The sequence below is a fragment of the Gallus gallus genome, chromosome 5, assembly GCF_016699485.2.
Source record: "Gallus gallus isolate bGalGal1 chromosome 5, bGalGal1.mat.broiler.GRCg7b, whole genome shotgun sequence".
Taxonomy (NCBI): Eukaryota; Metazoa; Chordata; class Aves; order Galliformes; family Phasianidae; genus Gallus; species Gallus gallus.
This window is the reverse complement of record NC_052536.1, coordinates 53,905,066-53,925,668: the sequence shown is the minus strand read 5'-3', so window position 1 is coordinate 53,925,668 and position 20,603 is coordinate 53,905,066. Positions and strand designations below refer to the sequence as shown.

Here is a 20,603-nt window from a genome sequence, read left to right as displayed (position 1 = left end):
AGCATTCCCTGTGCTTTGTTAGGAGTAAAGTCACCTTGCTGAGGTTCTCCTGGCCTCCCAGGCATTGGAACTTGCTGCTCACATGTCACCTCTATATGTCACTGTACATACACAGATGCACGCTTGTTCTGCTTGGTTTTGTTTGTGTTATGAGGCTTGGCTCAGCCAGCACAAGGTTCCCAGGTTTCACCTTCCAAGTGCACACATCTGAGAGCTCAGGGAGCTCCCAATGTCTCAGCCCAACATTACCCATCCCATCTGCATCTTTTGTCTTCAACAAAGCCATTGGGGCACGGCTCAGAGCAGCCACAAAATGCCTTGGAGCCACAGCAAAGGTTCAGAATCGTAGAACCATAGAATCATTAAGGCTGGAAAAGACCTCCAAGGTCATCATGTCCAACCATCAACACACCCCACCATGCCCACTGCCCACGTCCCTCAGTGCCACATCTCCATGGCTCTGGAACAGCCCCAGGGACGGTGACCCCCCAAACCCCGGGCAGCTGTGCCACCCTTCTAGGGAAGAAATCTGCTGTGGAGCAGAAGGACTCCTTGGTAACACTGCAAAGCGGGTGTGATTAATGGCTTCATTTATTTATTTAATAGGAGTGTAATACTTATTTGTAGCATAAATAAATGATCTTTCCTCCAGCACGGGCTGCTGAGCTCTATGTTGCATCTTGCTATCATTTCACGCTGGATCCAAACTCTGAAGATTAACAGAGAGGTTCCTGCTGGCTGCAGTGGCCATTCAGCCAGATCCTAATATAACAACATGAAATCACCATTTTCAGGGGATGAATCAGCCAGACATTAAAAAAAAAAAAATCCTTTGTAACAAAATGCACAGACCCTAAGAGACATCTCTTCCCATCCTTGCAATTCTCCATGGCAAAGACAGAAGAAAAGCAGTGCTGCCAGGCATCAGGAAAATCCAAGGATCCCTAAGAAAACCCTCACTGCCCAGAGATGGGTGAGGTGGGCAGCAGCTTCTCTATGGGAAATGGAAGGAGTCTGTCTCATGATGGGCACCAAATGGATAGGCTGTTAGCTGTGTCCATAAACGATGTTGGCCCGGATTTCCCAGTCCACGTGGTATGTAAGCCAAACGAAATCTGGCCATCATGCAGGAGTTTGAGAATGTTCTCCACTGCCATCTTCTTATGAGTGATGGAAGCTGTACACACCTGGGGGTGCTGAGGGGTCACATTCCTTCCCTCATTTATCACATAGAGAAATTTCCTAAATGGAAAGGGCACCGCTGGGATTTGCTGTGCTGCAAATGACCATTCACGAGGAGGATCCTTCACTGAGCACTGCTGACATAAGTCAGGGCTGACTGTGTCCAGCTGGCATCCGAAGGAGCTCAGCATATCATGGGTGGCATTTGTGCTGCTTCTTCAATTCCGCCTCTCAGATTCACTACTGTAAAGCATCTGAGCCGAACATCCCACTGGGCAGCAAATCCTGCACGCAGTTCTAGCTCCCCCTGTGAAAAGCTCTGCTTCTCTCCCAGCAGCCAACACCAGTCCTGCCATCGTGTGAGAACTGGGCTGAAGCTGCAGAGTTTTCCTTCCATCTCCTCCGTGCGTCCCTATGAGGTTTCTTGCGACCCTTCCTCAGTCTGGTTAGTGTTTGGGGAGTACACGTGGGAAGTCCCTGGGCACACGGGGTGCCTGGTGGCATCACAGCCCTGATGTCTCCTTGATGGAAGTTACACAAGCAAATACAAAGGTGAGCACACATGGGAGGGCCTCAGTGCCAATCACAGCACGTTTTCCAGGGAGTTGGTTGCTCCCCATGGACACACTCCATGGGCAATGCCTTTACATTTGAAGGAGTTCAGAGCAGCAGGTGAAAGATGTAACTAACTGCTGGAGGAGACCCAACAGCACTGCAAGAAGTAGGGAAGCAGAGATCCTCCTAACAAATGCGAGGATCTTTTCTACACTGAATTGCCAACAAAGCCCATGAGGGTGGTCATGGTGGGACAGAGGGTGGGACACACCCCAAAGCCTCATTTGCCCTTTCTCCATTAACCTGCATAGGTAAAAATGGGTACATCTGGGCTGAGAGGAGATGGTACCAGAGGGGACAGAAAAAAAAAACATCCAGAGGGGGGACTGTCCCTTTGCCTTTTGGGAAGGGGCAGCAGCTCTATTCCCCGTGAGATTAAGGTTAAACGGATTTGTGCTTGCAGGACCCCGGGTCTCTAATTGGTTTTTTCTTTAATTCCTGTAATCCTGGATGATTTGGAGCAGATGCTTCAAGATTACTGCCAGGGCCCAAGGGTGCCTGCAGGAAGAAAACAGCCCCTGCCCCACCAGGAGCTGGGTGTTGGCCATACACACAGATCTTGGGGACCTGAAGTTGCTTTCCTGCCTGGCCATGGAAGCAGCCCCCCGGCGCCAGTGCTGCAGATGGGAAAGATGAAAACATATGGAGTTGCCAGTGAGAATTTGTGTGTTTTTTTTTTCCTCCTTCCTGCTGCCCAGCACGTGTGAAAATCTCCTGGGTGTTGGCAGAAAGCATCACACCTGGAAGCCCAGAGGGAGGGGAGGTTGAAAACACGCCCCACTGGCTGCAGCCCCATGGGTGAGAACTCTCCTTGTAATGAATTGAAGCTGCTGTGTGCAAACTTCTGTGCTTGGGCTCAGCACCATCTCACAGCTCCTCTCTGGGGGCTTTCACAGGAAACACCAAGGGACTGTGCTGGGACAGAGAGCCAAGGGTGAGTTTGGTGGATGGAGCAAATAATGTAAAGATTTCCCTATACAAACTGACGATATCTTGAAGAACAGTCCAAAAGCATTTTCTGCATGGTATAAACATTGATGCACTGGAACAGGTTGCCCAAGGAGGCTGTGGATGCCCCATCCCTGCAGGCATTCAAGGCCAGGCTGGATGTGGCTCTGGGCAGCCTGGGCTGCTGGTTGGCAACCCTGCACATAGCAGGGGGTTGGAACTGGATGAGCATTGTGGTCCTTTTCAACCCAGGCCATTCTATGATTCTATGATCCTGTGATCAAAACATGGAAGACACTTGAGAGCACTCAGGTTCTGCAATGCTGTGCGCTCAGTGCCCCACACAGGCTGGCCTTTGGGAAGCAGCTGCCTGTCCTGATACACAACACTGAGAGCTCTAATCCAAAAGCTGACCTCTGTTCATCTATGAGGCCCAGCAGTAATTTTATGAATCTTTAGGCTAAAAGCTCTTCTCTGACCTTCAATGTTTAAGAAATACCACACAAAGATAGGTGATACCTGCAATATTCACACCCAGGGCTGCAGGCTGGAAACACTTTGGTTTGGTGTGGGATTACGTGAGGTTTTCCTATGGAGAACAGTAGGTTTGTGTTGCTTTGCTCTCAATGAACATCACCGTGCAACATTAATCACGGAACCATAGAGTCACAGAATGGTTGGGAGGGATCTTAAAGCCCATCCAGCTCCACTCCGTGCTGTGTGCTGAGTGTCTCCCCAGCTCAGGCTGTGCAGGGCCCCATCCATGGCCTTGGGCACCCCCAGGGATGGGGCACCCCCAGCTCTGGGCGGCAGTGCCAGGGCATCACTGCCGTCTGAGTAAAGGATTTCTGCCTAACATCTAACCTCAGTCACCCCTCTTTTAGTTTAAAGACATTCCTCCTTGTCCCATCACTATCAGACCGCATACAAAGTCAGTCCACCTCCTGCTTAGAAGTTCTCTTGGAGTACTGGAAGGCTGCGGTGAGGTCTCCCGGATCCTTCCCTTCTCCACGCCGCACACCCCCCGCTCCCAGCCTGTCCCTGTAGGAGAGGTGCCCCACCCTCTGAGCATCTCCGTGTGCCCCTCTGGGCCCGCTCCAGCAGCTCGGATTGCTTCACCGCGGCGGAGCGCAGGGGATGACAAACAGCGCGCACGGACCGACGGAGCCGCACGCCGGGAGCGCAGCCCGCAGCCGGGGGAGGGCGGCGCTCGGAGGGGCGGATGCGAAGAAATGGGGCAACAGCGCCCCCGTGTGGGGACGGGGCAGAGCGGCGGGGACACCCGCGGGCAGCCGGGGGAGGACAGACAGAGTCCGGGTGCTGACGGGAGGGGACGTTGCGGGAAGGGGCCGGGTGTGTCGCTGGGGCTCGGCTACGCCAGGGGAAGGTGCTCTGAGCACAGCTGGGAGCTCACTGTGGGAGCAAGGAACCGGAAAACCGTGGAATCAGAGAACAGTTTGGGTTGGAAGAGACCTTACAGCCTCTCCAGCCCCACTCCTGCCGTGGGCTGACTGCCCCCCACCGGCTCTGGCTGCCGGGACCCCATCCGTGGCCTTGGAAACCTCCAGGGATGGGGCACCCACAGCTTCTCTGGGAGAGCGCCCTCAGCATCCCAGTGTGTAATCACGGTCCCCACGGGATGCAGTCACAGTGCTTCTTCTTCATAAAGGGCGGCCCAGGAGGAACAGAGCACCCCACACCCCCTGGCAGCCCTAAGAGCAGCCCTAAGGGAGCCGTGGAGCCAGCAGGTGCATGGAGATGGGGGCTGTGGAAGGACCCCGGGGTATTGGTTTTGCTGGAGGATGAGAGGAGAGCAACAAAAGCTGCGAGTTGAATTACAGTACATCAAATGAGATCCAGCTCCTGTGCCAAGGAGCCCACACAGGCGGGCAGCTGTGGAGCTTTCCTCCCAGGGTGTGCAGAGATGCGGCTGCACTCCTACACTTCAACATCTGGCTGTAGTGCAAAGTAGGTCAGAGCTCACCTGTCAGAGGTATGGGAATTCTGTTTTCTCCCTCCTGTTTCATCTGTGGGGTTTGCAAAATTGGAGCAGCATTCCCTGCAGAGGTGCTGGGAGGTGGTGGCTGCCAGCTGAGTGTGGCAACGTTCCCCTGTGATGGAGATGCTGCGTCCCCGTGTGCCTGCAGCCCCTTCCCAGCATTCCCCTTCCACTGGTCCATGAGGCCACAGGATGAAAAGTAATGGCCTTAAGTTGCACCGAGGCGGGTTCAGGTTGGATACTGGGAAACATTTCTTCTCAGGAGAAGCGGTGATGCAGTGGCACAGCTGCCCAGGGAGTGGTGGGGTCACCGTCCCTGGAGGTGTTCCAGAGCCATGGAGATGTGGCACTGAGGGCCGTGTGCAGTGGGCACGGTGGGGGTGGGCTGGGTTGGACTGAACGATCTTAGAGGTCTTTTCCAACCTTAATGACTCCGTGATCCTATGAAAAATCCCCCACCTTCCACTTTTTAATGAAGGCAGTGGATGGGGGAGATGGTGTAGCGGTTGCACCCTGCACTGGTGGGGTGGAAACCAGACCCTAAGGTATGGGGTGACCTACAAGAGATATCCCTGCAGACACACAGCCATTTATATGCCTGTGCTTTGTGTGCACCGATGGTTTCTGTGCCATCAGCAGGGCTGGGCCTGGAGCAGGAGCCCCAAGCATGGGACGGGGTGTCTGCTCCCACCGTGGGGCCCGGTGTCCTGTGGTTTTCAACATTCTCTTTCATCCCAGGCCACAGGCAGGCAGCACAGTGCCCATCCTCCCTGGGGAATGGAACATCCATAAAAAACACACATGCAGAAAACTGCACTTTATTGCCAGGCTCTTGGCTGGGAGGGGTATGCCCTGCTCCACGCAAAGCCAAGCTCTCCTACTCTTTCTGCTGGACCAAATGCAGGGGGGAGAGCACATGCACTGTGTTTACATCCCAAATGCTTTTCCTTCTGATTTTTCTCCCCTCTAAGCCTAAAGGATAATGACTTTGGGCTGTGTATGCCATTCTTTTCCCATCCAAAACCAACAATATTTTGCTGCAAAGTTCTCAGCCCACTCTGCTTTCCATCCCCCAGACCCCGTAACGCTGTGTGTGTGGGGATGCCGTCGTGTCCCATGGCACACCTCCACAGATGGAGAGAAGAAAGAGCCTTTCCCTACCTGAGCGCCCGCTCCGTTATTGCACCGCTTTGAAGTCAAGCAATAAAAATCCCCATATAGAGGCACAGAGCTCCCCGCAGCCCTTTAAAGTCCCAAATGCAAATTTCACGGGAAGAGGAATGCAGATGTACCCCAAAAGGAGAAAATAAAGGGAACTCCGTGCCCTTGCTCTGGAATTAAGGATTTAACAGGGGAACCCGGAACAAATGGGACCCAGAGGTGGAGGTCCCATCCCCACTGACCCCAGGGAGCGCAGCACTGCAGCTCCAGGGCGATGCTGACAGCCCTCCCCATCTCCCAGCCAGGAGGCACCTCGGGAATGCTCAAAAACACACGGGGAGAATAAACATCCGGGCGAGGGCCGAGGAAGGAAAGCAAAACACTGGGAGAAGCCAGGAATAATAAGAACCAAAAACAAATAGAAAAGAGCTAACGGGAGCAGCGGGTCTAAAAATAAAATGAAAGAACAACATCGGGGCAGAGGGAGGGGGGCGGTTCGGGGGCTCCCGGGGTTGTGGGGACTCAGCTCTGCTGGTCTGGGGCTCAGCCCTCTCTAGCCATTCTCCCTCGTATTGGGATTCCCCCTGGGAGGCTCCCCACGTCCCGGCCCCTTCCGCTCCCCCCCAAGGTGGCATTTCCATAGCGGGACCCCAGGAGGTGCTCTCCACGGAGATGCAGTTGGGTGACGCAGAGGTGGTGTAAAATCAAACATTTTTAATACCTCTGAGCCCTGTTTTTGAGGGGAGGGAAGGTGATTTTGGCTGCCCCGTGCCAGGTACCAGAGCTCAGACCTCTGCTTTCTGCTCTTGGATGGGCACCAGGACTGCAAAGCCCATGGCCACTTAATCAAAACCGATGGCGAATTTTAAAGAGAGGGGAAAAAGTAATAAATAAACAACTAAATAATGGAAGACGTGGGTCTGAGTAGGGAGCCAAGGAGGACACATGCCAGGAAAGTGAGCCGCCCGCCTGCTTGGCACTGAGTGAATGCTTGGCCTGCGGAGATGCAATGGAGGAGTGGGGTATGATGGAGAGGCACTTATGTCTTTGGAGGGTGAGGAGGAGGAGGGATGGGGCCACGCGTTGCTGTCCCACTCCTGGCTCACAGCACACAACCCATCCCAGGCTCCATCTCCCCCTGCCCGCTGCCCCGGCTCCCCAGGACGCAGTGCTGCAGATGGGAACGTGCTGCTTCTCCGTGGGCCGCTTCCGTACAGCCCAGTGAGAGGAGCGGCCGGTGCCAAGTTTCCCCTTGGTTTTCCTTTCCCTGTTTCATTTTGGCTGAGCCCAATGAGGGGGTTCAACCCTGCCAGCCTCGTCGGTGCCGCGAGGAAACACCATTCCCCAAATGCCAAACGGTGGAGGTACGCCAATGCCGCACATCTCCTCCGGGGAAAAGAGGGTTGGGTTGCTCTGTGGGCAGCTCTCAGCTCCCCAAGACCTTTTCATGCCAAATGAACACAACTCATGCAATAACCCACGCAGGTAGAGGGCAGCCCCCAGCCCTGCCCACCCCCCGGGCGCCGTGTGCCCATCTGCATGGCATCAGGGCAGCTCATGCCATGGGGCTGCACGGACGTGGCTTTTCCATGGCAACATTCACTCAACAACAAAGCCCACATTTTCATGGTGAGTATCTGATTTCCTCCAAACTTGCTGTTCTTTCTACATGCTGCCCGTCCTGCCTGGAGCTGGCTCCCACTTGCATTTATTTTACCCTGAATGTTTGTTTTTCAGCAGCTATAACCTCCCTACCCATTGGGTTTTGGTTGGCTTTTTTTCTCTCTTACTTTTTCCTTTAGGCTTCCATTCTTTTTTCAGTGTAAATGGAAGATCCACCAGAGAACACCAGCCATGAACTCCCCATTCCCCATGGGCAAAGCAGCTCTCTCCTAGACAAGGGGCTGATGGCAGCGGTGGGTGATCCAGGAGAGCATTTGGGGCTTTTTAAGCTGAAAACAGCTTGGGGAAGAGAAGTGGAAGTGGGCCACCTGCTCAGGGCCGGTGAGGAGCAGAGAGAACCGGAGTAACACTGTCTGAAGCCCCTGCAGGACCCACTTAGGCACAGGGATCACTAAGGTTGGAAAAGACCACAAAGATCATCTGGTCTGACCCCACCGTGCCCACTGCCCACATCCCTCAGTGCCACATCTCCACCGTTCTCGAACACCTCCAGGGATGGTGACCCCACCACTCCCTGTGCAGCTGTGTCAGGAAGGATGTCCAGAAGGAAACCACATCCCATTATCTGCAGCGTCCCGGGGCGCCGTGACCGTGTGGGGACATCCCACGGGTGGCTCTCCATCCCTTCGACCCAACGTCGGCTTCGCCCCCTGCCTTTCATCCGTCCTATTTTCCAGCGGACAAACCCATTCCGCAGCCGGGGAAGGGGCCAACCCCGGCTTGCGAGGCCGAAGAACCGGCGGGGCCGCCAGCAAAGGGCCGCGGTGACAGCAGGTGGCACTGCAGCCCCGCGAACACCGCAGCGTTCAAGAAATCGAGGTAGAGTCGGAGAACGGTTTGAGCTGGAAGGGACGTTTAAGGGCCATCTGGTCCAACCCTCTGCAAGGAGCAGAGGCACCCACAGCTCCATCAGCGCCCAGAGCCCACCCAGCCTGACCTGCGGTGTCTGCAGGGATGAGGCACCACCACCTCTGTGGGCAACCTGTGCCAGTGCCTCACCACCCTTAGTATAAAAAACTAATTCCTTATATCCATTCTAAATCTCCCCGTTGTAGTTCGAAGCCATTTCCCCTTGCTCTACCACGACCGACCCTGCTAAAGAATGTCCCCTTCAGATACCAATAGGAAGGCAGCCCAGGCAGAGTGCAGCCACCACCCGGCACCACAACGCAGGGCAGTTCAGGGAAGGAACCTGAGTTACTGTAAACCCCTGAATGTGAACATAGAATTAAACCCAACCAAAACAAAACGCCCTCCCATGCACTGCACAGTTTTATGCTGGCCAGCAACCTGCCCACCAGTGCTTCCAGCTGTGCCTGCTGAGCACACACTGAGGGACCTACCACTGCCCGGGTCCCATTGCAGAGCTCTCCATGAGCTCAGCCTTTATTGTTAGCCCATCTTCCTTGGGGCTCTGTCTGATCCTATTCCTCTGGAGCAGAGATTTTCTGCTAAATGCTGCCCTCCTGCTGTCAACTCCCATTCTCCCAGCACTGCCCCAGCACAGGGCCTTCTGGGGCAAATTTGAAAGATGATCATAGGATCATTAGGGTTGGAAAGACAAATAAGGCCATCCAGTCCAACCACCGGCCCATAGGTTCAGGTTTGGAGAACAGTGGCAGCCGAAAGGAAAAGGGAGAGACCTGAGGGAGCCATGCGGACGTTTTAGGGTCGGTCTCTCATGGGAAGCCAGGATGGCTGCAGGAGGGAGAAGAAAAGGCTGTTTTATGCCTTTCTCCCCTCGGTTTGGCCGCTGGAGCACTGCAGGGCTCGTTGTGATTCGCCTTCCAGCAGCTGCGGCACAGAGCAGTCAGAAACACGAGCGGTGCTGCTGAGCTGCGCGGCCCCGTGATGTTGTTTCTGGCCAGCAGTTGGCTGAGCTCATGTCTTGTAATTAGTGGGTGGGCTCGGGGAGACCACTGCGGCTGCTGATCTCCCGGGGAAAGGGAGAAAATGAGCAGGATTAAGGAATTTCAGAAAATTACAGGCGTTCTCATTCCGCGTGAGCTTTGCCAGAAACACTGAGCCCTGGGGAAGGAAGGGCTGCTGAGAGCTGCGTTGGCCATGGGCAGGGCCAGAGGGCTTTGTCACTCATCACCCCAACGACTCCGTGTTCATGTTGGGTGCCCGGGGTCTGTATGCGCAGAGATGTCTTTGTTCTCAATGAAGCCAAGCTGTTGAGGTGACACCACCATGTCCCCATGGGCCGTTGGAGCCTGGCTGAGCTCATCCCCTTCTTGCCTACAACTCACTGTCGCTCACCGGGCTGTGTCCTGGTTTAGGGGTCTGGTAGGGGCTGGGACCCCACCCTGCGCCCCCCAAACTCCCCCGGGAGGCTCTGCGTGCCCACACAGCCCCACGGTGCCTGGAGCTCAGCACACCAGGCAGACACAAATGATGCTTTGAGTGCCACCTCCACAGGAGACTCCCCCTCCAGCATCACCTGACTCTTGCTGGGATTTCCCCCAAATGACCACTTCTTCCAGCTCTTTGCTTCAAGAGGAGCCCAGATGGATGTGCAGGGCAGAGAGAGCTGCCCATCCCTGCGCCCAGGCACATGTCCTGCAGCTGCCTTCTGCACAATAGGCACAAACCCACAATGTTACTTCGACCTAATCCTGCTCTTCTCCCCCATGGGAACGGCTTATGAGATGGGTCCTTCCAGCGAGCAGCTCTATCTCTACACATCTACACATCTGGGTGTGCCATGTTATGTAATCCATCTCCTGCCCAGTGCAGACATTAATCATGCACTGTTCCACCCAAGCAACTCTCAAAGCATCTGATGTCCCACTGATGACGACCGCTTCCCAACATCCCCCACACAATTCCCTCACTCCGGACACCAGCCCTAAAATGAAAGGTTTACAATGACAAACAGCCAAGTTTGGGCAGATCCCTAAAAACCAGCCTGCTTTGGCCACCACTTTCCCATGGTAGGTGGCAGCTGTCACGCCATGGGGACACCTCACCCCCACTCTTGGTGGTCGGCACGACGCCATCAGCCCGCACCCACAGTGACAGCACCATTTGCTCCTTCCCCCCCCCCCAGCAGCCTCTCTGTTCCTCTCTTGTTATTTCAAGAAAATGGCCCTGTGGTTTCTTTGCCACATGAAAGCACCCCGGGGCTCAGGTGGACACTCCGGCTCCAGCTGAGCTGCCAGCAGTCCCTGCGGTTGGGATTTCCAGGGGAGAACAATCGTACCAGCGCAGATCGGAGGCACAGATACCCGGCTCAGGTGGGGCTGTGTAAGCACAGATTGCCCCAGCGTGCACCAGGACGGCTCCATGTGCTGCATTCATTTTCCCCTTCATGGGTTTTGGGTTCTCCTGATGACCACCACTACAGCTCCTGCCCTGCTCGTGGCCTTTATGGCATTATATCACAGCGCAGGGTCCACGCCTTGCACAATGAGCTTCCCAAATAGTGAGTTACAGCTCCATCCTACCCACACCTTTCAGGTGTTGCTGCTTGTTTTGTCTCTTTTCCTCCTGCCTTAAAGCAACCCGATCAATCGGGAATAGGAAGACCTTCATTCCATTCATAAATCTCTGATTTGTTCCAGCGTGATGTGACCCTTCCACTGAACAAATGCTGAAGCTTTGCCCTTCTGTGGGTCCCACACCCAGCAGTGGGGCTGCGTCCCCAGGGCTCAGGAGGAGCACGCTGATCATTTGCAGATGTGATTTCATTTTCAATTGTTTCTGATTTCCTTGGTTGTTGTTTTTTTCTTTGGTTGGTTCTAGAAAACAGACTATTTCTTCAGGGAGTGTTAGCCACAGGCCTCATCGGGCATTGTGTTTTATTCCATTGTATTTTGTGCTGTGTGATCAGCAATATTGAGTTACATAATGATAAGCCGTGGTGCCTTATTACCAGGCTGAAGGCACAGTTCCTATCCCAGCTCACAGCCTGCAGCCTGAGCAGGTAACACTGTACAAAGGCAGAGGATCATGGAACCATATAGTCGCAGAATGTGATTACATTGGTTTGGAAGGGACCTTCAAGACAACAGAACCATGGAATCCCAACATGGTTGGGTTGGAAGGGACCTTGGTTGGCTGCCCTCCCCCCACCCCCCCACCTGCTCAGGTAGCTCAGGGCCCCATCCATGGCCTTGGGCACCTCCAGGGATAGAGCACCCCAGCTCTCTGGGCAGCAGTGCCGGGGCCTCACCACCCTTTGAGTAAGGAATTTCCTTCTAAATCTCCCCTCTTTCAGTTTAAAGCCATGAAAAAGCAGCTTGTGCCCAGCTGTTGTAGGCAAAGAGCTCCTGCAGGTAGAGAAAGGAGCCCCTCTACCCACAGAGACACTTTCAGGAAGCTGTGGACCAGCGAACACAGGAAACTGTAATTGAACTAAATCCATCTCTTTAACCTTCTTATTAGGATTGGGATTATACACTTTGAAGAACGTTCAGCCCCCATGTAAGGAGCTGGGAGCAAATGCCAGAGGCTGCCCTGGGCTCCCCGGAGGCACCGCGCAGACCCAGCACAGCAGCCACAGCACATCCTTTGTGCACAGCTCCCGACAGCAGAGCTCTCACTGAGGGCTCCCACCTGTTCCCATGCACCACTCCTGCACTGCTCCCTGTCTGCTGCGGGGAAGCGTCAGCAAGGGAAGAGGGCAAAGGTGAAGCGTTATCGCGGTGCACGTGCTAAGTTTTCTTTGCGGGTCTGCGGAGCGTTCAGCACCTCGGTAGTAGTTAAACAGCTGTTGAATGGGGCTTTGTCTAGGGCTGGGTGAGACTGCCTGCCCCATGACAGCCGGCACTGCAGAACCGCCTGCAGTATGGATGGATGCCCCATCCTGGTCCCTCTCCCTGCACCATCCCAACTCGAGATGCTGGCAGCCTGGTGCCTGGGCTGCATGGACACGGAGCACAGAGGTCCCCACCCGCACCAACACTCCCACATAGCTGTGAATGTCTGTGGCCAGTCCTAAAATTGGTGGATTTAAACGCATTGGCTGAGCCATTCACTGCAGGACCTGGGCGGTGGGACTGAGAGAGGGGCTGTACCTGCCCAGTTTTGGGAATGGGGACGGCGAGCTGAGCAGGAGCTCATGGCAGGATAGGGGCAGAGCGGGCGTTCTGTTTGCAAACGCTACCATAGGACAACACTCTCTAAACATGACCCGGGAAATGAAATGAGGAGCAAGGAGGGGGGTGGCTTCCCTGCTCAGCACTGGCTTTCACACACCGAACTGCCTGCCCAGGGAATCTCAGCATAACCCCCAGTGCTCTGCAGGCAGAGGTGGGCTGGGGAGAAGCGGACTCCCCATGTGGCTCTGCGGGGCGAAAGGCACTTACGGTAGAGGTGACCTTTCCAAATCCCTGCTTTAGACAGACATTTCCAATAAGGGCTGCAGAAATGCCTGCCAGCCCCAGCCCTCTCAGCCTGCTCTCCATTTTCCTTCCATCCTCTCCAGGCTGAATTTAATCCGAGAAGGTTCCTTTGAGCTTTTGTGTGTTGCTGGGGGAGATGTGGGCGCGCAAGGGATCGCGTTACAACTTTCATTTCCTGAAATGTTTGAGGGAACATCCAGGGTTTTATCCACACATCAGGCAAAGTTGAGGGCTCGGGTTTCAGGTCTTGTCACTCAGCTGTCACCAAACAAATGAGCCTCTCAGAGCTGGAGACGGGGAGAGCTACCTGCTATTCATGACCCCAAAAGCAGGTGATCACTCATGGGAAAAGCAGGTAGAATTAATCATTCTGCTGTTCCCCATTTCCTCCCCTTTTTGGCTGACCTGGACACAGTGTGAAATCTGTCCTGGGAGGTGAGTTGGGAGGGGGGCCGGGGGGGGATTAACCCCTTCCTGCCGATTGAAGCAGAGCGGAGCGAGGTGAGGGCGGGCCCGGGCTGCTCCCCAGGCTGGCTGTGCTGTGACAAGCTTGCTGCGAGGTCAAGCGCGCTCGTGGGGAGCCGATCGAACTGCGCCGGGCTCCGCTCCCACCTGCCCGGCCCCGTCTTTCCTTTCGCCGGGCATTTACTTCCCGGGCCTTCCCTCCGACCCTCGCCACCTACCTGCGAGCTCTTCCCGGTAGGGAATGCGGCACGCAGGCCGTACGCAGGGCTCTGCGGACAGAAGGGTGGTGTGCGCGGCGCTGCGCGGCATCTGCGCGCTGTTTGCGCCGTCCCGCTCTGCAGCCGACAGGCCTGGCAGCGGCTCTGCGCGAGGGAGAGGGAGCTGGGAGAACAGGACCCCCCCGGCTGCCCCCCCCCCCCCCCCCGGAAGCGAAGCCTCACGGCCGCCTGCGCGCAGGAAGCGCCTCCGCGCCGTTTGCTTTGAAAATAGCCCCCGGCTCGCGATGCCCGCTTTGATTTGCGCCGCGCAGGGCTGGAGCCCCGCGCGATGTTTATCCTTCCACTCCAGCGAGCTTCGAGACGGGGCCCGAGCAGTGCCCCGCGACGGGCAGTGCGGCTCCTCGGGCCGCGCGGCCCACCCCGTCCGGTCCCCTCGGGGCGGCCGTACCCTCCCCGCTTCGCGGAGCCCCGCAGCGCGCGGCCGTGCCCACCCCGAGCGGAGGGCCTCGCAGAGCCCGCCGGGATCGGCGCCGCGTGCCCCGACGGGGCGGCCGCCGCCACACCCGGGGAGGATGAAACGCGTCCCGGCTCTGTGACCCCGCGGCCGGAGCCGGGGGCAGCCGAGGAGCGCGGCGGGGCCCGCACGGGAGGATGGCGGCCGGGAGAGACCCTCCTGCAGAGGGTGACATTTCTCCACGGCCCGAGACCCCAAGAACAAACACGGTGGAGCCTTAAATAAACACACGACCGATGGTGCAAAACGCGGGCGCGGGGGTGTGGGGAAAGAGGCACCGCCAGCCGGGGAAGGGCCGGCGGGGCGGTCCCGGTGCGCAGCCCCCGCACCCCGAGCTCGGCTCCATCCCTCCGTGGTGGCACAGCGAAGGGACAGCGGCGGAAGGAGAGCGGCTCCCACGTCGTGGGAGGGGGGGGGGGGAAGGACTGAGCCCCACAAAGAAGAGCGCAGCGTCGGGGTTCTGCCATCAGCAGTGTTTAATTTCGGCTGTTCGGGTACAATAGAAAAGAAACCTGAAAGCACACGCGAGGTCGGTAACACAGACTCGAGACAGACAGCTGCGGGCTCACTGCGAGGCAGAGCTGGGGGTTGGGGGAGGCAGACAGAGAGAGACGCTCCTGCGGAAGGAAAGGGCCATCCGCATTTATTATCGCTGTTGTTACTGTCCTAAAGTGCAGCCGCATCGCTGCGTGTCCCGGCCGGGGAGCAGCACCGCCGCGTTAAGACAGAGGCACTCAGACTGCCGCTTCCTAATTATCTATTTTTTTTTTCCCCTCTTTTTTTTTTTTTTTTTTAATTTTAAACTACATCGAAATCCTTCCGGTGAAGCTAAATATGAAAAAAAAAGAAATGTAAACGAAAAAGTTCCCCTCCCTCCTCCCGCTGCCGCAAAGGGCCCCGCGCTCCCTCTGCCTCTGGGCCGCAACAGCCGGGATTTATGGGGCGCAATGGGATCCGGGGTTCGGGGTTGGGTTTTTTTCCCCCCCACCCTCTCCCCTTCTATTTCTATTTCTGCTGCTGTAATTCCCGCTCACTTGAACTCGAAAGGCCGAGGGCTTTCTGCCGCTCTCTGCATTTGGCTACGTGAAAAATAATAATAACAATAATAATAATAATAATAAAAATAACGACAGTGGAGAAGGGAGGTGGGGGGGGACCGGACCTGGAGCTGAGACCGTGGAGAAGAGCCGAAGTCACGTTCAGGATCACCGTCCGCTATGTACAACCGAGAGTCCGTGTCCACGAGCTCCCTTTAGGAGCCCAGGTCCACCAGGCTGGAGGTGAGCGGCCCCAGCAGCGAGTCCTGGAGCTGATGGCCCGGGAGGCTGTGCGTGCCCGGGGGGGCGGGCAGGGAGCCCAGCGGGTACGCGGAGCTCCTGCCGTGAGCGAGGTTCCCCTGCAACAGGAGGACCGAGTTCTGATCCGGGCTCTGCGGGGGTGAAAATTCTTCCTCGGAGCTGGACATGAGGGGTTTGCTCCCGTCCAGGGGGGAGAGCTGGTTGGGTTTGTTGGTGGCCGCGTTGTTGTTCTCCGTGTTCTCCCTGCGAAGGCAGAAGCACAGCGGGCGGTCAGGGCGGGGGCCTCCGGGATGGGGGAAGGAAAGGGGAAAAAGAAAAAAAAAAAAAAAGGAAGAAAGCGCCCAGTATGTTCCTAACGGATCGTCCCGCAGCTGCCGGGCTCGGCCCCTATTTAGACAGCTGCCGCGCATCGCGCGCCCCGGAGCTGCCGGGGACCGAGGTGAGGAAAGGCGCGGGGATTCCGCCGGTTCTTTTCGTCCGGCTTTTTCATCGCGAATCGCAGCGCGGCCCCGCGGGCCCGGGAACGGCGCTCGGCGGAGCCGGGAGGGATTCTCGCCCCGCGGGGCCGCGGGCGGACGCGGAAGAGGGAGGCGACGCGGGCCGGGCCGCGAGGAACAGCCGCCCCGAGCCCACGCCGCGCGGAACCGCCGGAGCTCTCCCCGGGCCGGCAGCCGGGCCGCCACGCTCGCGGCCCGGAAGGCACCGAACAAAGGCGGGGGCGGCCCGGGAGAGCCGCCGGAGAGGAGGGGGCGGAGGGGGGGTCGGCGCCCCCGGGCAGGTGGGAGCGGGTCGGGACCGTCCGGCCCGGAGCTCCGGCGCCGCGCGTCCGGCGGAGAGCGCAACGTCGGGGGGATCGGGGCGGCTGTCCGAGCGGCGCCGGGAGAAGGAGGGAGGAAAGCGGGAGGGGAAGGCGCGTACCTCTCCTTGGCCTCCGCCGCCCGGTCCCGCTGCCGCCGGTTCTTGAACCAGTTGCTGACCTGCGTGGTGGTGAGCCCGGTGGCCTCGGCCAGCTCCCGCTTCTCGCGGGGCGAGGGGTAGGGGTTGTGCGCGTACCACTCCCGCAGCACCCCCCGCGACTTCTCCTTGAAGCAGTAGCTCGTCTCCTCGCCGTCCCAGATGGTGCGGGGCAGGGGGAACTTTCGGCGCACCCGGTATTTGCCCACGGCGCCCAGCGGCCGCCCGCGCAGCTTCTCGGCTTCCACGTAGTGCGCCTTGAGCCAGAGCTGCTGCAGCTTGGGGTGGTTGTGGGGCGAGAACTGGTGGCTCTCCAGGATCTTGTAGAGCTCGCGGAAGTTGCCCCGGTGGAAGGCCACCACCGCTTTGGCCTTGAGGACGCTCTCGTTCTTGTGCAGGTGGTCGCACGCCGGCAGCGACCAGAGGAAGCGGCCCAGGCGCTCCAGGTTCCCCCCCTGCTGCAGCACCTCGCACACGCAGGCGACCTGCTCCTGCGTGAAGCCGAACGACGGCAGCATCGACATGGCCGGGGCCGGGCGCCGAGGGGCGGCTCGGGGCTGCGTGCGGCACCGGGAGGCGGCGGAGGGGCGGGGAGAGCCCCGGGCCCGGTCCCGTCCCCAGAGCGGGGAGGCGCGGAGGCGGCCGCGGCGGCGGAGCGGGGGATGCTCGGCGGAGCGCCGGGGGGAACTTTGCCCCCGCTCCGCCGCCGCCGCCGCGCTTAAAGCGCCCGAGCCCCCGCGCCGCGCTGATTGGGCGCCCGCGGCTCGGCCCCCGTCGCGGAGGGCCCCGACCCGGCCCGGCCCAGCCCAGCCCAGCCCAGCCCGGCCCGGCGGGCAGAGCCTCGGCACGGGCGGGCGGGGCCTGGCGGCGCGGCCCCGGCCCCGGCCCCGGCGCGGCTGCGCGGGTGCGGCTGAGGCTGAGGCTGCGGGGGGAGCGCCGGGCAAAACGCGCGCCCCGCACCCCGCGGGCATCTGCGCGGCTCTCCCGCTTCCATTCCGCTTCGTTTGGTACCTTTTCATTTCTCTTTCTTTGTTTTTTCCTTTGGCTTTCTTTATTTTTACTTTCTTTTTTCTTCATTTTTCCTTTTTTCCTTTATTTTTCCTTTTTTCCTTTTTTTCCTTTTTTTTTTCTTTTTTTCCTTTTTTTCTTTTTTTCTTTTTTTCTTTTAATTCTCTCTTTCATTTATTTCCTTTCATATACTTTCATTTCTTTCTTTTCTTTCTTCTCCATTCTCTAAACTCCCCTCCTCGTCCCGTCTTCCATCACTCTCACTCCAGGCGTGAATGAATAAATACCGCTCGGCCGCACAGCGGATGCCGCGCGCTGAATAGCAGAGCGGAGGCGCGGCCCCCCCCCGCACCTCTCCGCCTCCCCCTCAGCCGGGGGGGGTCCGGGCCGGGACCGCTCAGGTCGGCAGAGAGCGGCCCTCGGAGCCGCCCCCGGGGAAGGGGGAAGAGAAAAGCCGGCGGCGGCGCTTTCATTCGCCCAAATCCTCATCTGCACACCTCGCTCCAAAGCAATTATTGCAAAAATTAGAAAGCAATTAGGTTCCCCAAGCAGAGATAAGCTGCCGTCGGGAGCCGGGGCGGGCTGGGAGATGGGGACAATGCGCTGAGATAAGGGCGGGGATGAGGGTGTCTTTATGGCAGCGTTTATACGCGCTGAGATAAGCGGAGCGCTGCGCTTTGAGCACCCTCCAGCCGGCGTTTGGGCTCACTCCGTGGGTTCTGAGAACAATCGAGGAGCTCTTGAAAACCTGTTTGTCTTCTCTGAGAGCGGGGTGATTTATTCCGCCGTGAGAGCTCCGCACGGCCCGGCCGGGGAGGGCTCCGAGCTGTGGCCGGCGGTGCTCCCGCTGCCCCCATCCCGGTACCCGATACCCGGCCCCGAACCCTCCGGGTGGACCCGGCCGGGTCCCTCCCGCCGCACCCCGGCCGCAGGCCCCGCCGCCGTCCCCCCGTGCCCCGGTGGTTGTTTTTCCCACGTATTTCTCTTCTCGGGGCGGTTAAATAAGGCGCTGCCGCCCGTCTGTCCGCTCTGCACCGCTCGGGCACCGCCGTGTCCCGTGACCGCGTGTCTGCTAATTTTCCCTTCCATTTTATTTTAGTGCTTGTGATGTTGCAGATGAAGTCTTAAAGAGCTGCAATGTCCTCCCAGAAGGAATGTCTGCTTGGAACAGATCCTTATTGACAAGGCAGCTGCGTGGGGACCGGAACGGAGCCTTAAACCCGGCTCTAACACCAACTAATACCCTAAAGTCTGGAGCAAGTGCGCAGAATTACAGCGGTGGGCTCCGAGCCTCCCGCAGGAGCGGTGCCACGGCCGCACCGAGCCCGGGACGCGCTCCCCGGTCCCTTTCCCTTTATTACAATGCGCTCTTCCTCTAATTTTCCAAGACGTTTGGGAAGCACGGACCTGAGGGTTCGTCCATTCAGGGCTAAGGGGTGAAGAACGCAAAGCGGGGCCGTGAGGAGCCCTGGTTTGTAACGAGAGCGGCTTCTCCCTGCCCGTCCCTTCCCAAGGCCGAACCCGAACGTTGGGGCTCAGCCCCCACCGGGGCCGCGCCGCTCCGCGCCCCACAGCGCCCGCGGAGCGAACGGGGCTGCGCCCGCGGGCAGCGCTGCGGCCGGGGCCGCTCCCAGCGGCGTGCGTTACCCGCTGCTTTTCCTACAAAACAAACGGAAAGTTTTCGCTTCAAACCACCCGAAAGAAGCAAAACGGCACGGATTTCCGAACCTCACGCTCCGTTTAGCCCCATAAATTCAGACGAGAAATGGTTTCGAAGCGCTCGAATAAAAGCAAAGGAACGGAGCTCGAAGCGAACGGCCGAACGGCGGCAGGGCGGCTCGGGGAGGTTCTGTGCCGTACGGGTCGGGCTCAGCCCGGCCCCGATCCCTGCGCAGGAGCGCACATCTCCGCGGGTTTATTCGATGCGGAGCGGGGATGGGGATGGGGCCGGGGCAGCGCTCGGCCGTTTTTCACCGATTTCGCCGGAAAAAAAAAAAAAAAAAAAAAGAATTGTATAGGAAAGATAGAAAACGCGGCCCCCCTCTGCCCCTCCGGCCTTAGAAATAAGCCTACCAAATAAACCTAAAGCTCTCTATGTGTTTTTAAAGTGCGGGTTTCTGGAGAGAGGAGCAGCAGAAGGGAGCGCTGGGAGCGGTGTCCGATAAGAGCCGCGGGCTCTGGGCTGGAGCCGGGCGGGCGGTAACAGAACGCTGCCGATTTCCGAACCTTTCGAAGGCGAAACCCAAAACCGCCCCATTAGTCAATGAGGTTTGTGTTGGAGAGGGCTCCTTTCCCATCCACTTGCTGTTCTGAAAAATAGATCACATTTCGTTATCTTTAGTGAGAATCTGCAACGTGATACCGGATCCGTGCTGCCTTCCCCGCCGAACGCGCAGGGAGACAGCCCGCTGCCGGCTCGCCCCGAACAATAAGGATTTGTGTCGCCTCTCCCTCCCTCCCCCCCGCCCCGTATTATCCTATTTTCCTAACGGGGGGCTGTGGGATGGGGGGCAGAGTGCGGCACGGCCCCCTCTCCACGTACACCCCTCTCGCCGGGACGCAGCCCCGGCGCCCCCGCAGCCCCGGGCCGGGCCACAAAGGGCCCTTTCTCCGTTCGCTTCTACGGATTAAAGGGGATCACGCGGCCGTGCGGTCCCCTCCGTCGCCCCGGCTTTCCCCCCCCGCACCCCGTTTCCCCGCTGCCGATGGACCTCCGGGGGACGCTGACTTTTTTACGTTGATACGTATTTTTGTTTAAGCTCCGAAGAATTTCCTCCGGGGAGGCGAAGCCCTCCGGCTCCTCCCGTTCAGAGGAAAGTGCCGGTGACGGTAATACGGGGTGACACTAAACAAACAGTTAAAGCGGGGCTGCAAAGATGGAGTTAATTATCCCGTGAGCTCCATTTAAACCCAGACCAGGAGGGGCCGGTTTGTTTTGGCGCACGGAGCCGAGGAGCAGCGCGGCTCCTCCCGTCCCCGCCGCCGTCGGTGCGGGCATACGGGGACCGAACCCCGCTCCGGCCGGGTCCCCTCGGGCAGCGCCGGGCCGTGGGGCTCCGGGGGGGTCCGTTCCTTTCGCTTTCATACGGCTGCAGTCACCGAGCGGTGCCCGCGCTCCTCAGGTAGGTGCGCGTCCCAGCAGCAGCCCCGCAAGGCGATTTTCCCCCCTTTAAAATCCCGTTTCCCTCCTCTTTTTTTTTTTCCTCCTTC

At 58.1% G+C, this 20,603-nt stretch overlaps 1 protein-coding gene across 1 annotated transcript; it reads right to left on the bottom strand.

Annotated features, from left to right (window-relative positions):
- Positions 1-14,591: 14,591 nt before the first annotated feature.
- Positions 14,592-17,076, bottom strand: SIX1 (SIX homeobox 1). The gene is made up of 2 exons (NM_001044685.2): positions 16,350-17,076; positions 14,592-15,674 (listed from the first exon to the last, which is right to left on the bottom strand). Exons 1-2 carry the CDS (start codon positions 16,907-16,909, stop codon positions 15,386-15,388), a joined length of 849 nt encoding a protein of 282 aa, NP_001038150.1. The 5' UTR covers positions 16,910-17,076; the 3' UTR covers positions 14,592-15,385.
- Positions 17,077-20,603: the final 3,527 nt, after the last annotated feature.